This window comes from Oryctolagus cuniculus, chromosome 14, assembly GCF_051225735.1.
Source record: "Oryctolagus cuniculus isolate XC-2025 breed Fujian yellow rabbit chromosome 14, ASM5122573v1, whole genome shotgun sequence".
In the NCBI taxonomy this organism is placed as follows: domain Eukaryota; kingdom Metazoa; phylum Chordata; class Mammalia; order Lagomorpha; family Leporidae; genus Oryctolagus; species Oryctolagus cuniculus.
The window spans coordinates 85,380,713-85,396,129 of record NC_142880.1 but is presented as its reverse complement, the minus strand read 5'-3'; the positions used below and the strand labels follow the sequence as shown (position 1 = coordinate 85,396,129).

Here is a 15,417-nt window from a genome sequence, read left to right as displayed (position 1 = left end):
ACATGTGGTGATGTTGGTATTATTATTCCCATTTTACTGTAAGGAATAGAGGAATGGAGAAGTTAACCAATATAGTGAACAGGTTCTTCTACACAAAGACCTCTCTTATGTATGCCTTAAATAAAGAATGGTTTATTCAGCTTTGTGGATGGTAGTGTAGAGATGGTTCAGACCTGTGAAGGAGCGTCTGCCATCCTCTTATCATTTATTCTCTCACTGATGCTTGAAAATGCATACCCTTTATTTAAATAATGTTACTTAAAATTGCACTGATACCCTATTGGTCAAATTTCAGTTTTATAGCACTTCTATATCCAAGAGAAGCTGGGATATGGAGTCATTAGGTGGCTAGTGCCTTGTTGAAATATGGGGTCTCTATTTACTGAAGAAAAAAGATAATGGATAGTGGAATTGCTAACCATAGGCATGTACTTGGTTAGCGCATCTGATATTCAGACTAAGGCCTGTGTCACTCCAAGAAATAATAAAATTACTCAGAGTATGAGTATATCTTTCTCTTACTATTGCTATCAGAAAACCTGAACTGAATTTAGAGACATTGCTATTAATAGTGAAAAGATTTCCAAAGCATGTTTTAATGTTTCCTCCACTGACTTCGCTCCATAGTTCCTCTCCCCACACCCTCCCATCCTTCTTTGTGTCTTCTGTCTTTGAAAGTACTAGTGCCCTGGTGTTTTCTCCCTGTATTCCCATTGCTCACATTTTGACAACAAGAAATAAGCCAAATGGAGGTAGGGGTAGGGGTGCAGAAAAAAGATAAGTGGTCACAATGTCTCTCTCACCTTTTTGTATTTTTAAATATTTTATTATTATCTTTTATTACACAAGTAATACATATTCATTGTAGAAAAATTAGAAAACACAGAAAAAGCAAAAAAACAAAAACAAAACACCCATAATCCCACGACCCATAGATAACTACTATTAACATTTTAGTGTATGTCCTTCTAGCTTTCTTATGCATATATATACATACATAGATATATTTATATATAATTTCTTTTTACAAATACTGTGTCATACTATACATATGGTTTTATAATGTGTTTTTCATTTAATATATATTCTGAACACTGTTGTTTATTCCCTGAAAAAATTATACAGATACTACATGCTCATTGTGGAAAAATTAGAAGGTACACATATGCAGAAAGAAAATACAATTGCTCCAAATCTCACCTCCCAGAGATAAAATGCTATTATCACTTCGGCAAATATCCTTTCATACTTTTTAATGAACACTTGTGTATGTAATATTTTTAAAAAAGGATCATACTATGGCTATACAACTGTAACTTCCTTTTTTTTTTGCTTAACGATATAGCAAAGATGTACATATGATGTTTATTATTAATGAGTACACAATATCCCACTAGAAGGATGTACCATATGTAACCAGCCTTTGAAGGTGGGCTTAGTGACACTTTTCTACTCCTCCAAATAATGCTGCTATAAACATACTTTCCTGCATACAGGTTTTGAATAATGAATGAATACACTTTAGCACATTCTTTCCTCCTGGCTTTTGTAAAGTGGAATTTCCTAATATGGAATTACTGGGCACACATGGAAAATATATTGCTAAAATACTTCCTAAAAAGTTTTGATCAATTTATAGTCCTGCTGACTCTAGAAGAGAGTGTTCATTTTTATACACCCTTATCGTTCCTGGTGTGTTTAATTCCTTATATTCTACCTTTCTCCTATGTAAAAAGTAGTACAGCATATGATTTGCATTTTCTATTACTAGTATATTTTTTAAAATTATTTCTTATGAGTGAATTATTTTAGCTTATTGTGTATAACCAGTTTGTGTCCCTGGCTTAATTTTCTACTGGAAAATTGGCTGTTTTTAAAGTCACAGAATCTCATTCATTCTTTCATCCTTCACTCATTGGATAAATATGTTTTCACCATTTGCTTTTGGTCTAATACTGTGTTAGGTGTTGGGGGCCCAATGGTAAGCCACAGAGAAATGGTTGCTGTCTTTTGTATTTGCAGTTCAGTGGGGGAAAAGCTGACAATTAGACAAGCAACAGTGAAGAAAACACAATAAGGAAAAAACTAAATGGAAACATTTGGCTGGGAAGACGGTCAGAAACTATGGGAACTTCCCAAAAGTAGTAGTGTTTAAATTTTTAATATTTATTAGATATTCCCAATCTGTTACAAAAATTACAAATATCATTTTCTCTTAGTTTTCTTTGTTGTTTTCCACCATGTTGGAGTTCAGCATTTTTAATTGGTTAAATCTATCCATCTTGTCTTTATGGTTTCTTCTTTTGGTGTTATGCTTAGAAAGGTTTTTCCTAAATTTAAGTTATATAGATACTCATTCAGATTGTCTGCTAGTCCTGTTGTGTTCATTTATGTGATTTAACATTTAAATCCTTCTTTCATCTAGAATTTATTTTTCTGAAAGGAACTATGGATCTAATATTTCCCTCAATCAATGGCTAACCAGTGGTTATAAAATAATAATCATCCAACCTTTTCTCATTGATTTAGGATGTCATCTTTATAACGTATTCAATAATTTTATGTTCTTGAGTCTATTATGGGTCATATGAATTCTAATGATTTATTCTGAGGCCCATCATATCATTGCAGTTCCTCATTCTACCCAGTTACCTGAAAATTGAGCACTTTGCATTTGGTGACATTCTGGAACACACACACACACACACACACACACACTAGACTTTGCTTACAGGTGCGTGTGTGGGGTGGGAGGTTAGGCTGGATGATATCCCTAGTCATTTCAACATCGAGACTCTCAGAGTATGAAATTCCAGAGGAGATCATGGCCCACGTGTCAGCTGTCTACAGAAACCAGAGTTTGACTCCTGCACTCTGTTTATTTTCCCCTCTCACTCTGAGGGTCATCTTTCAGTAGGTGGCAGTACTGCCAAACAGTGAGTATCTCCACTGTTTTCACAGCAGCATGGATGAAGAAAATGGTCTGGCAGGATTTACAATTTAAAATCTCCCCTAGAACTTTCAGTTCGTTAGAGGAGGCATCAGAGTTGTGCTAATTCTAAAGCTTTCTTGGTATCCCTGAATGATGACACAACCAGAATTTTGCAGCAAGTCTGCAGATGCAGGCCAAACTGTAGAGGGTGGGCTTTGTTAAAACAACACTTTACATTGGAGGAGTTAGCCCTAAGTGCTGCTGGGCCCACCCCGGACTGACTGAAAGACCAAAAATGTCATTTTAAACAATGCAATACATTCATAAAACAGTATATATGAAATACATGAAATTTGTTCCTGTTGTGTATAAAAAATACCCAATATGAATTGTGATGAAATTCAGGTGACTTTTACTTTCTTTATACATGGTGGTATTTTTCAGATTGCCTGAAAAAAACATATCATATTTTTGTAGTTGGAAAAAAACCCCCATCAACATGGGATATTAAAAATATGGTGGTCAAGTGAGTGTCACATAAAATTTGCATCCTTTTCTGTTTCAAGTATGTGGATATATGAAAAAAAAAAATGGGTTTGATGTTCTCTTCTTATGCCTAGAGATCAGGTCAGTGATGTTGCTAATCTTAAAGAGAATCACCAGCAAGAAACCAAGACAGTGAGAACTTGATCTCGTGGAACCACACCTGAGAAAATCCTTTGGTAGGTGAGAGGAGAGAGGGGCAGCTCCCAGAGGATGCATATCTAAAGGGAAATGGCGAATGCAACCATGAGCCAGTGTAGGTGTATCAGGACTTTGAGCACTAAATTTAATTTTATTACCTGCTTCTGAAAGAAGATCTATAAATCTTGGAGTGTGTCCACAGGAACTACAAAACTGATGGAAGGCTGGAAAACAGGCACTATGAATAAAAGATGAGGCTGAATATATTACCTTAGATATGGAAAGTCTGGCTAGGTAATTAGACAAATTCCCATCTCCGTGAATAGCTACTACAGCCTTCCCAGACATGGAGGTGAGACCTGAATTTATTAACAGTCTTCGGTTGTACAAAGGACAACTGCACAGAAGGTAAATGTTACTTTCACACTGAGACTAAGGTGAAGGTGAGCACAAACGAACCAAGCAGAAATGATTTAGGCCAGACATTTAGAAAACCGTGCTGAACACCCAAGGTGGGCTTCTCGGTTGGTAACCTCACATGGATTAGTGGGAGTAGGACCGAAGCTAAGGTTTCCACATAGCTGGAAGGTGGGAGAGGACAGAGATGGGAGCTGAGGGTAAGCCACCTTGGGCTGCTTCGTAATTTCAAAATAATGGACCTGAAAGGCAATAACCTCAGGGAATGAAAAGGAGCCAGATTTAGAAAAGGATGTTAAGCTTTAATTAAACTGATTTTTGACAATCAACATTTGCAGACCAGGTGAGTCTGGTGGTTGCAAGGGAGTATTCACAGGAGGAGTCCCAATTGTTTTTACAAGTACTTGATATAGGAAGTTGTGAATTTCTCATATAACTTGTCAAGGGTACTTCTTTTTTTATGAAGCCAGGCATACCTATAACCATGCATTAATTACCAGTTCAATGGAACACAATTCTAGACTCCAAGGATAGGACCAACAACCGGCTGGTGTGATCTAAATAGAGACCTCTATAGCTTTTAGAGAGCTCTGCCAACTCCCTAAATCAATTTCATTTTCAATAAAAAGAGCTAGAAGACAATTCCACGTAAAACTTCCACAACATCAGCTAGTAGGTTGAGCTATATGAAACTGCTAGTTTTTGTAGGTCAAAACAGTCAAATATCAGCAATTTCATATGATTCAACTTAATAGAATAATTATCCCAGTAGCTTACCTGTACCTCTGTTCATTTTCACTAATGCTAAAGGTTTTAACATATTCAGATTTTAGGTCAAAATATTGGCATACATATAAACGCCTGTACATGTAAATATTGAGATAGTACTAGGTTGGGATTAAAGATGTGTCTTGGATACACCACTATTAGGTATCTAGCTCATCTTTCTGTTGTACTAGACACTGGTGCCTTGTGTCTGACTTGAAGATTTTTTGTACTACAGAAAACAAGAAGTGCAAAGACTTGATCTCTCAACCTAAGGGAAACTGAGCCTGGGAAATGGGCCAAAGGAGGAAGAGGGGGAATATAGAACAAAATTTGTACCGTGTTACAAGTTTGGTGCGGGAAGATCACAACAAAGCTATCAGCAGGAAAATGAAGCAGTGGCTTCCTCTGTTCTAAAATATAGTATTGCTTAATGTGTCCTGCTTTCAAGATTCTAAGCAAAAGACAAGACACCAAGTACACATTGGAAAAGTCATATCTGCATAGTCATCTAAAATGAGACAAGCTTAGCTTAACTAAAAGAATTTATCAACAATGTAAAATGTTAAATAGTTTTATGATCTGAGCTAATTCCAGCATGCCCTATAAGATTTAACACTATGCTGATGTGCAGACACCATGCTTCAGATTTCAATTAGAACAAAATGTGATAATATTCAATTTTACATTTGAGGGTAATTGTATATGTTTCTACACCATTTCCTAACTGGATTACTTCATTCTCCAAGAAGCTGAAAAAGACACCATTGGATCAAAGGAAATTAGTTGCCCATATGCATTGTACGACGGTATTAGGATTACTGTGTATTTACAAAGTGTAAGTACTTTCCATATATGGTTTTTGTTGCATTATAAATTAAGATATTTTCATGTTGAAGCTCTTAGATTCTGACAGAATGGAAGACTAAACATCAATGAGTGCAGAGAAAGCAATAAGTGAGGTGGCATATGTTAGGTTATAATATTTTTCCAATGAAACTGATAGATTGGATTTTCGAACACAGTTTTGCAGTTTTAAATAGGTTTCTATGTTTAAAGACTTCTTTCATATAGGATAAATTGTTCACATGAGATCAGCAAGAGCTATAGATATACTAGTATGTGTGAAATAACTTTTCTCTGTATAATACATTAAAAAAACCTTTAAGTCATTTAAAAACCATAATTCTTGCATCTGTCATGGCATGGTTTAGAGCAGGCATGCACAATGTCAGCTCTACAAATCCTTTTAAAAACAGCCTGCTTTTGGAATCAGTTCTTTTTTTCTTGACGGCAGCTGCTTTCAAGCTTAAAATCATTTAAGAGGGCGGGGAGAGGTGGAGAAAAGTAACGAGGAAGCATAGAAAACATAGTCAGAAACCAATAACTGTGTGGTTCAGCTGTCTGGAGGTCCTTCGGTTTTGTGATTTTTTTTTTTCAGGTGTTCCCGGTGGTGGGCTTCCGAGAGAATTGCCTAGCTTGAGACAAGGCAACAGAGCCCAAAGAACCTTCTCTTCCGTCTTCTCACCAAGGGGTAAGGAGTTAGATTCAGAAGGCTGCTGTCATCTGTGATGGGACAGAAGGTACACAAGTGAGATCCAGACCAAGCAGACTGCCTTTTGTGAAGTGGCTTGAAAAACCCACCATGCTTTGAATGAAGTTTTCTCACCTCCAGCACTGTTGACATTTTGGGTCAGATTCTTCTTTGTCTGAGGAGGCTGCCTGAGCATGGCAGTATGTTTAGTAGCATCCTTGGCCCCTACTCACTAGATACTAGGATGCCTTGGTCATATGCCTAGTGTCACCCTCTTTTTAAAAAATCCTTAAAAGTATACAGGTATTATCTACAGGTGTTACTAGATTAGGATCAAGACTGACTCTCATACATATCTGTTCATGCATTACAGTGTATCTAAAAATCTTTTCATAGTATAGCCTTTTATGCTACTGAGATTCTCACTCATCCCCCTTTGTGTGTATATATACACACACATATATGTAGACATACACAAAGGATCTTCAAGAAGGTCATGGAAAATTTGCATTATCTTTTAATTGTCTATGTCCTTTTGGAACCCCCATTTGTATTCATCTGTGTGTGTGTGTGCGCGCGCGCGTGTATGTGTGTGTCTGTAATTTCACATGTGAAGAGAAGTGTGAGAACTGATGAGAAAGTGCTCAGACATTGCACAAAGAGCAGGCTGCCTGTAGAGGATAACTGTTGGTGTGGGGCATCTTTGTTGCACATTTGTGACACCCTTGCCTCGCTTTGAGCATGTCTATCATCACCTAGGTCTGAAGTGACACAGAAGCTCCAGATTTCTTAGCAGAAATTCATAGCAGCTTCCTACACCATAGGAAGCAGACACTTGCAGTAAATGCTGAAATTCACCAAGCAGTGAGTATGCCTGGAATGGGTTGAAGTGACTTCAGCTCCAAGGAAAGTGGTCCTACCACATTGATTGAAATTCTATCTCTGAAGTGAAGGGCTGCTGAAAGAATGTGAGCCAAATGAAATGCTTTCCCATGCATCCTAAATTTTCTGGGCTAATTCACTTGAACTTGTTGGGAAATCTTTGATTGGACTGCGAATGCTTGGATGTGGCTTATTAATTAAGACATAGCATCTTTTTCTCCAAAGTGTATGATGTCAAAAAACTATAAACTTGCACAACTTTAATGTAAAAATGAAAAATGGGAAGAGGAAAGAAACCACAGGGAAAGGTGAAGGGAGACAAGAGTAGGAAATTCAGCCATCAGTAAATTCAAACCTCAATCATTCAATTATTTAATTCTTGATTGCTGCTAAAGCCATGGGTGATGGAATCCCATGATACAATATGCCATTTCTATTGCTCAATCTTATTTTGCTAATAAAAGATTTCTTTCAAACATGATATGTTGAGAAAAAAGTAGGATATGAAAATGAGCAAATGAGCTTACATCCATATTCTCAGGTATAATCAAGAGAAATACTTATAACAGAACTGCTGTTGCAGATTTCTGTTATAGAAAGAGGAGAGAGAAATACTGTACTAGTGTCCTCTGAGGGCCTGATACAGCACAGATGGCCCCAGCGGCAATGAGAGGCCTGCTAAGTGCAAGACTTTCGGGACGGAGGGCTACACCAAGATGGGCCTTAATAGAAAGAGCGTCCTTGACCTCAATGATCTTTCTGGGAGTAACAATGAAGCTCCATTAGGAAGGCCATGTAAGAGATCCAAATATCTTACTCTAAGAATTGTCAGGTATGGGGGTGGGAAGAGGAGAGGCCATTCTGACTTGGAGGAGAAAGAATAAGACATTTCTGGAATTTTCATGGAGGTCCTGATGTTCATGCTTGGGTCCAAGGGATGGAATGAGCAGAACTTGGACATTTGGGGGAGGGTGGTGGGCATTCTGAATAGAGGAAACAGTGCAAACAAAGTCATGGAAGTGATCAGAGCAGCCTAATTTGGGTCCAAGTAAACAGTCCCATCTAGCTGGAATAAAGGGTTTATAGAAGAGTGAATGGTACAAAACTAAGAATTCCCTAAATACGCCGTATTTTCTCTTTCCTCACTGCTTTTACCCATTCCACCTTTTCTTTTCAGGAAGTCTTCCCTGCTTAGACAAGTGGTAATCTTTGAAGTCTTCTCTGTTGCTCCATGTTTCTGAAGTCTTCCATGGTCCCATCCCTTCTAAGAGCAACTGGGACAGCCCTTAGTGCTTATCTGCATCCCATGCTGCCTCCCTTCCACTCTGTAAGCCATTCTTTATAAAAGTGGTAACCGATTTACCCTGTGGCCCCAGCTTTTCATCTCCCACCCAGACCTCAACCTCCCTCAGCCAGATTTATATGCCCCAGATTCCAAGGAAGCTGCTTCTTCCAACAACACCAGTGATGACCTTGTTGCTAAATCGTGTGGATGCTGTTGGTCGTTATGGGGCTTAACCACCCTGCACTATTGGCCATTCCTTCCTTGTAGCCTTTGTTGACTTATTTCACAATGCTCTTCTGGGGTTTCTTCTTAGGGCCCTTTGGAAAAATGTCCTTTTGCCTCAAACTTCACATGTTGCTGTTGTAGGACTCCTCCCTGTAGGCATTCCCCGGAGGTGTTCTCAACCACTGTGGGCCTTCTCCACCATGCTGACGATGCTCACATCTGTTCCTAGACCTCCTGGGTCACGTCTCATCACTGCACTGTTAACCACTAAGCATTGCTCTTGAAGGCTTCCCTCCCCCCCACCCCAATCCCAAACCCCAATCATTCTCTCCCTTCACGGCTCTGTTCTCTCTTGGTGACTAACACCATCGTTACTTTCACTTTCGAAGACTGAACCTGGGTTTCATCCTGGCTTCTGCCTTCTCCCTATACAATGCATTTGAATATATTGGTTATACCCTCCTCTCTAATCCACTTGCTTTAGTTCAGATATTAAGCATTTCTCACCTGGATAACTGCACCTGCTTCCCAACTGAATCCTTCTAGTGGATCCAGGATAAAAGTGCAAACCTCTTACCATGACACACTGGTGCCTTGATAATACTGTCCACCTATTGTTCTTGTCTCTCTCTATGCCTCTGTTTATGAAAATGTCCTGTCCTATCATCTTCCCATGTACCTTCACACATCCAGAGTCTTCTGGCTGGACTTTGTTTTTTCCATCTTTCTTTGGGTAATTCATCCTAAAATGTTTCAGCTCAGATACTTTCCAAAAAGCAATTCCTAATAACCCCCATTTTCAATTCAAGTCTGGAGTGGGGAGAATCTAACATGTCCTTGTAGCAATCTATGTCTAACTATTACAGTATTATTTTAAGCACTAACTTCTGTGTCTTTCCAATACGTGTGTGTGTGTGTGTACATGCATGTGTACATGCATGTGTGAGTTACCTTAAGAATGACAAGCCCTAACCAGAAGTCTTCACCCCACTCTCTCTGAGGGGAGGCAGGTTCTCTTACCAGTTGAAAAAATTTCCCAAGTGATTCTCATCCAATTTTGTCCTGTTGAGAGGGGCAGTCTCTAGGGGGAGGAAAGACATTCCAGCACCTGGCACAGAATCTGTCACATCATAGGTGGCCATCACATGTTAGATGATAATCGGGACAACAGATGATGGGGCAAGAAGTCTGTTTTCCCCATACCAGGGGACTCCAATTCAATCCCATCAAGGTGGCATGTACCAATGCCATCTCACTAGTCCAAGTGATCAATTTCAGTTCACAATTGATCATAATGAAAGGACTAAGAGTCAAAGGGAGCACATAAACAAGTCTAGTACCTGCTAATACTAACAGATAGAATAAATAAAGGGGAGAGTGATCCAACATGGGAAGCGAGATACTCAGCAGACTCATAGGATGGCGGATGTCCTAAACAGCACTCTGGCCTCAGAATCAGCCCTAAAGGCATTCCGATCTGGCTGAAAAGCCCATGAGAGTATTTTCAGGCATGGAAAGCCAAGACACTCTGGCCAAAAAAACAAAACAAAACAAAACAAAACAAACCCTAAATGAAAGATCTCTGTGAGTGAGATCCCAGTGGAAAGAATAGGTCTTCAAAGAAGGAGGTACCTTTCTCTGAAGGGAGGAGAGAACCTCCACTTTGACTATGACCTTGTCTAAACAAGATAAGAGTCGGAGAACTCAAGGGGCTTCCATAGCCTTGGAAACTCATGACTGGTGCATAGGGAAATTACTGATGCCATAAATAGGAGTGTCAATTTGTAAAGTCAACAACAGGAGTCACTGTACACTTACTCCTCACGTAGGATCTCTGTCCTTAATGTGCTGTACACATTGAGACTTAATGCTATAACGAGTACTCAAACAGTATATTTCACTTTGTGTTTCTATGGGGGTGCAAACTGTTGAAATCTTTACTTAATGTATACTAAACTGATCTTCTGTAAAAAAAAAAAAAGAAGAAATTATCAATTCCCAACTTGACTCTCACTGGGATTAAACATGACAATAGGTCTGATCTGATTTCATCATCATTTAAAAAATCATCTATTATTTTTCACTTTATGTTTCTGTGTGGGAGCAAACTGTTGAAATCTTTACTTAATGTATGCTAAACTGATCTTCTGTATATAAAAGAGAATGGAAAATGAATCCTCATGTGAATGGAAGGGGAGAGGGAGTGGGAAAGGGGAGGGTTGCGGGTGGGAGGGACATTATGGGGGGGGGGAAGCCATTGTAATCCATAAGCCGTACTTTGGAAATTTATATTCATTAAATAAAAGTTAAAAAAAAAAAAGAAGCCTGTTTTCCCTTCAGTAGCTAGTGAACAGACATTGAACGGTTGTGAGTAGGAGTTTAACATAATCAGGATAATGCATTAAGCAATTGGATTAGATTGGAGGAGAGCGAGGGATTACTGTGTCACACTGAATCCTGGACTGAAGGTTGAAGAGATTACAACAGGTGTAGGTACCAGTGAGACGGTGTAGAATAACCTTCAGATATCATCTGATAGCAAGGAGAATCTTCATGTGAGGTCCTGGGGGAAGGCCCTAAAAGGTCATTTTCAGACTAGAGGGTGGCATAAGTACCTGGTATTCGTTAGCCAGATATCTAAGAACTCTTCTGTTGTACATTTCCAGTTCGATTCTGGATATGAGGGCACAGGTTTGGAGTGGATGGGGGTGTGAGACTAGGAGAACTGTTCCTAGGACCACTTTTGTCTGGAGTGGTACTGTCCACAAGAGGGGACCCATTCTGGAACATACTCAATTCCTGACTAGCCTACTTCCAGACTGGTTCTCGTGCACGGTACAACAATCGAATGCTATACAAGAGTGAGCATACCAGCACATTCCACAGCATTCATTGTCAGAATGTTGGGGAAGGTGAAGTGATTTTTCCAGCTCAATTTATTTCTGCTGATTTGTTTTGTTTCATAACAGTGCGTGTTTTGAAGATGTTTGCCCTTCACTCTCCCATCCCCTTTTAGTCTTTGTCAGGAACCTTGTGGGCTCTCCACAGGTGCTTCCATTTGTAATCCATTTGACACAGCAAGACTAGCATAATTAAGGAAGCTCCCTACAGCACTGCCAGTGACCCAGAATACAGGACAGGAGTAGGGGGCTGAGCAGTGGAGGGGACAGTGAGCTGAGGGCCAGGAGACCTGCACGTTGCCTCAAGCCTGATGTGGAGCTGCAGCCCAACAAGGGGGCTCGCTCTTTGTGCCCCTGCTTGGAAGAGTGGGAAAGAAAAAGCCCTGTCTAAAGTGAAGGCATCGTCAATGACTGTTAAAATCCCTGCCCTTGGCCGTCTTCCTCACTTTTCCACTGAAAATTGATTTACAGTGAACTGTTGTTGTCAAGTTTTGACTGCACTAGGAAGGGGGAGAAGACAAGATTAACTCTTGAAATGCTGGAAAACACATGGAAGTTTCTGAGTCTGGAGTCTGGAGAAGAAGGGATTCTGACCCTGCTGGGATTTTCACAGGTGAAGGTTGGAGGTGGGAAAATTAGGAACCAGAAAAGAAAAGGCATGTAAATGGAATAAAAACTGAAAGGAAATAAGAAATCAAAAAGGAAACAGATGGCATTCTATCATGGTTTGAATCCAGTTAAAAGCATGTTTTGACAATAAGGTCCTAAAGAAAAGAACTGGAATAAGTTTTCCTACTTTTTCACCCTGTTCCATTTCTTGCATATATGACCAAGACTTGTATAATAAATCACCTGAAAATCCCACAAGGTCATAGGTAAGCCTCTATTATCTATCTTGTTATAGGCAATCAGAGAAAGAAATCTGGCTGATTTTTTTTTTCACTAAAATGGTGCCATATGCTCCCAAAAAATGTTCCCAGAAGGACCCTAAGAGACCCACTCTCCTGCCCTGAGACCTCCAGTGGACCCTCCAGTGCAGGCCCGCCTGCCCCTCTGGTCAGCACACAGTGCCCATGCCTGAGTGCAAACCATGCATGTGGAGAACAGAGATGGGTTTTCATGGGCTAAGGGCTCCTATATCTCCCCCAAACCTGAAGAAACCTGAATTTCCTACAATTCTTCACCTCAATATTTTGATTATTAAAATCCCACAGCACCTCTTCCTTCTGAATAAGTCCTTGCACCTTCTAGCTTTTTCTTTTTTATTTCCCATTTGGAACCAGGGTTCAAGTCCAGGGTATCATGTATTTGAATGGCTATTCCCTTTTTATTCATGTTTTCCTTTGAAGTATCTACATCAAATTATTTTATTCTTAAAACTATCAATCAATTCTTATCTATTTATAAAAGTAATATAAAGTTACACAAAGTATGTATATTATGCTTTTTACTATAAAAATTATCAAGTAAACAAAATGAAATTTGTTGCTCCATTATGGAATAATTCAAAAACTGCTGGATGAATTATGACTAAATGTGAAGAGAATGTTTAGGATGGTTTGTTTTTTTTTTTTTTTTTTTTTTTTTTTTTTTTTTTTTGACAGGCAGAGTGGACAGTGAGAGAGAGACAGAGAGAAAGGTCTTCCTTTGCCGTTGGTTCACCCTCCAATGGCCGCCGCGGCCGGCGCGTTGCGGCCGGCGCACCGCGCTGATCCGATGGCAGGAGCCAGGAGCCAGGTGCTTTTCCTGGTCTCCCATGGGGTGCAGGGCCCAAGCACCTGGGCCATCCTCCACTGCACTCCCTGGCCACAGCAGAGGGCTGGCCTGGAAGAGGGGCAACCGGGACAGAATCCGGCGCCCCGACCGGGACTAGAACCCGGTGTGCCGGCGCCGCTAGGCGGAGGAATAGCCTAGTGAGCCGCGGCGCCGGCCGTGGTTTAAAATACAGATCGTGCACAGCCATGAAATTCAGACTAGAGGGCCTTGAGCAGTCATATCCCTGGGCAGCTGAATGTGAGGTACAGCAAGAAGCCCGGGAGCTGCTGATGGGGAGAGGGGACTTGCTAAGACTCTGAGGTCAGCTTCGGACATGTGCACAAACTCCCACGTCCTGGGGCCAGTGCTCTGAACTGCAGGCTCCAGACCAAACTTACAAAGACACGCTACACATATGAGGGTACCTCAAAAATCTCAAGGCACCATGGAATTAAAAGAGAATTTTTATGCAAAAGAGTTTTGAAATCCATGCATAATTTTCCTTAAAAACATTTTGGGCAAATTAATACTTATTTGAAGGCAGAGAGAGCAGAGACAGACAGAGTTCTCCTACCCACTGCCCACCATGGCTAGGGCCAGGTCAGGTCCAAGCCAGGAGACTAGAACTCAATCTGAGTCTTCCACACGGGTGGCAGGAACCCAGTTACTGTGAGCCATCACCTGCTGTTATTAGCGGGAAACTGGGATTGGAGGGGGAGCTGGTACTTTAATCAGGCGCTCTGATGTAGGATGCGGGCATCCAGATTGGCATCTTAATTGCTCTGCCAAATGTTCACCCCATCAGTTGTTAATAATGCACATCTTAAATGAACTTTTTCAAGGAGTCTCACAGGCTGCTGGAGCCAGGGGCTGCAGGGATTCTCTCGAGCCAAGTCGGGAGAGACAGGCAGTAAGTACTAATAATACAGCAGTGACGGTAGTAACAGTAAAGCATTTGCTTGGCATCTGCTTTTCGTCAGCTGGGTGGCAGGCATAGAACACATTGCTTCATTTAATCCTGACAACAAGCACTGATCCCGTTCTCACGAAGACATCGAAATTTCCAGAAGTGAAGCAACTTGTTCCGGGCCACAAAGCTGTAGCACAGCTTAGAATGTGAAGCGAGGTTAGCCTTAATCCCGGCCATGGGTCCTAAACACCACGCTTCTTCCTAGCAACAAGTCTCCTATGCCACGCTCAAACAATCTCGCATCATTCCAACACATCGTCTACTGTCTTAACTTAAGACACTGCAAAGCGCTGTCCCCGTGGCTCAAGCCAGTTTGCCTTGGTGACCAGGCCCTTCTGGGGGTACTTGCGGTTACCTAGAGCGCCACATCCCCTGCCTTTGTTGTTCTCTCCCCACTTCGCACAGCCGAGGCCACGTTCCTGCTCAACCTCGTTGCCTGCTGTTCGCACTTCCACCTCTCCTCCGTCTGCCAAGCTGCTCCCTGAGCCAAGAGGCGCTTCAGCTCCACTGCCAAATCGTCCTCCTCCTCACTCCTCGGCAGGCAGCACCCTGTCCTCCCGCCCACCCAGTTTGCTCAGTGCAAACGAGAGGAGTTTCTCCCTCGAAGGCCCTTCCCCACCCTTCGGCCATACACGCTTAATCGACAAGCTTGGTATGGGTCCTTTTACATCTCATGCATGGAGATTTAGCAGACGTTGGTTGTTTGTGCTAGGTGTTATTCTGCTGTGGGCCAGACACATGTTGTATCCCGGGAATATGACAGTTCACAGATGCATAGGGAAGCTCTTCCGCCATTCTAGCGAGTATCCCCTAAGGGCGTGGCCTCCCTAAGGACAGCCCTGCAGATGGGCTGCACGAGCTCACATCTGTTTTTCTACTCGCTGTCTGTGTGACCTTGGCCAAGTTCATTAGTCTCTCTGTGCCTCAGTTTCCTGCAAACTTCAAAACACTAACAGCATCTTCCCTGCAAGTTGTTATTAGCATTAATTGAATACAGTTAATACAAGTAAGCACTTAGGATGGTCGCTCAGTATAAGTCTTAATATGGGTCATTATTCCTGCTTTTCG

The 15,417-nt window shown here is 41.1% G+C and overlaps 1 protein-coding gene across 2 annotated transcripts in view; it reads right to left on the bottom strand.

Moving 5' to 3' along the window:
- Positions 1–804: 804 nt before the first annotated feature.
- Positions 805–15,417, bottom strand: part of RGS7BP (regulator of G protein signaling 7 binding protein) — a 126,328-nt gene continuing 111,715 nt past the window's right edge. For both annotated transcript variants that reach the window (XM_002714060.6, XM_017344746.4), the window contains exon 6: positions 805–6,364. In XM_002714060.6, the coding sequence (XP_002714106.3) occupies positions 6,273–6,364 (92 nt within the window). In that variant the 3' untranslated portion in view covers positions 805–6,272. The remainder of the gene's footprint in view (positions 6,365–15,417) is intronic.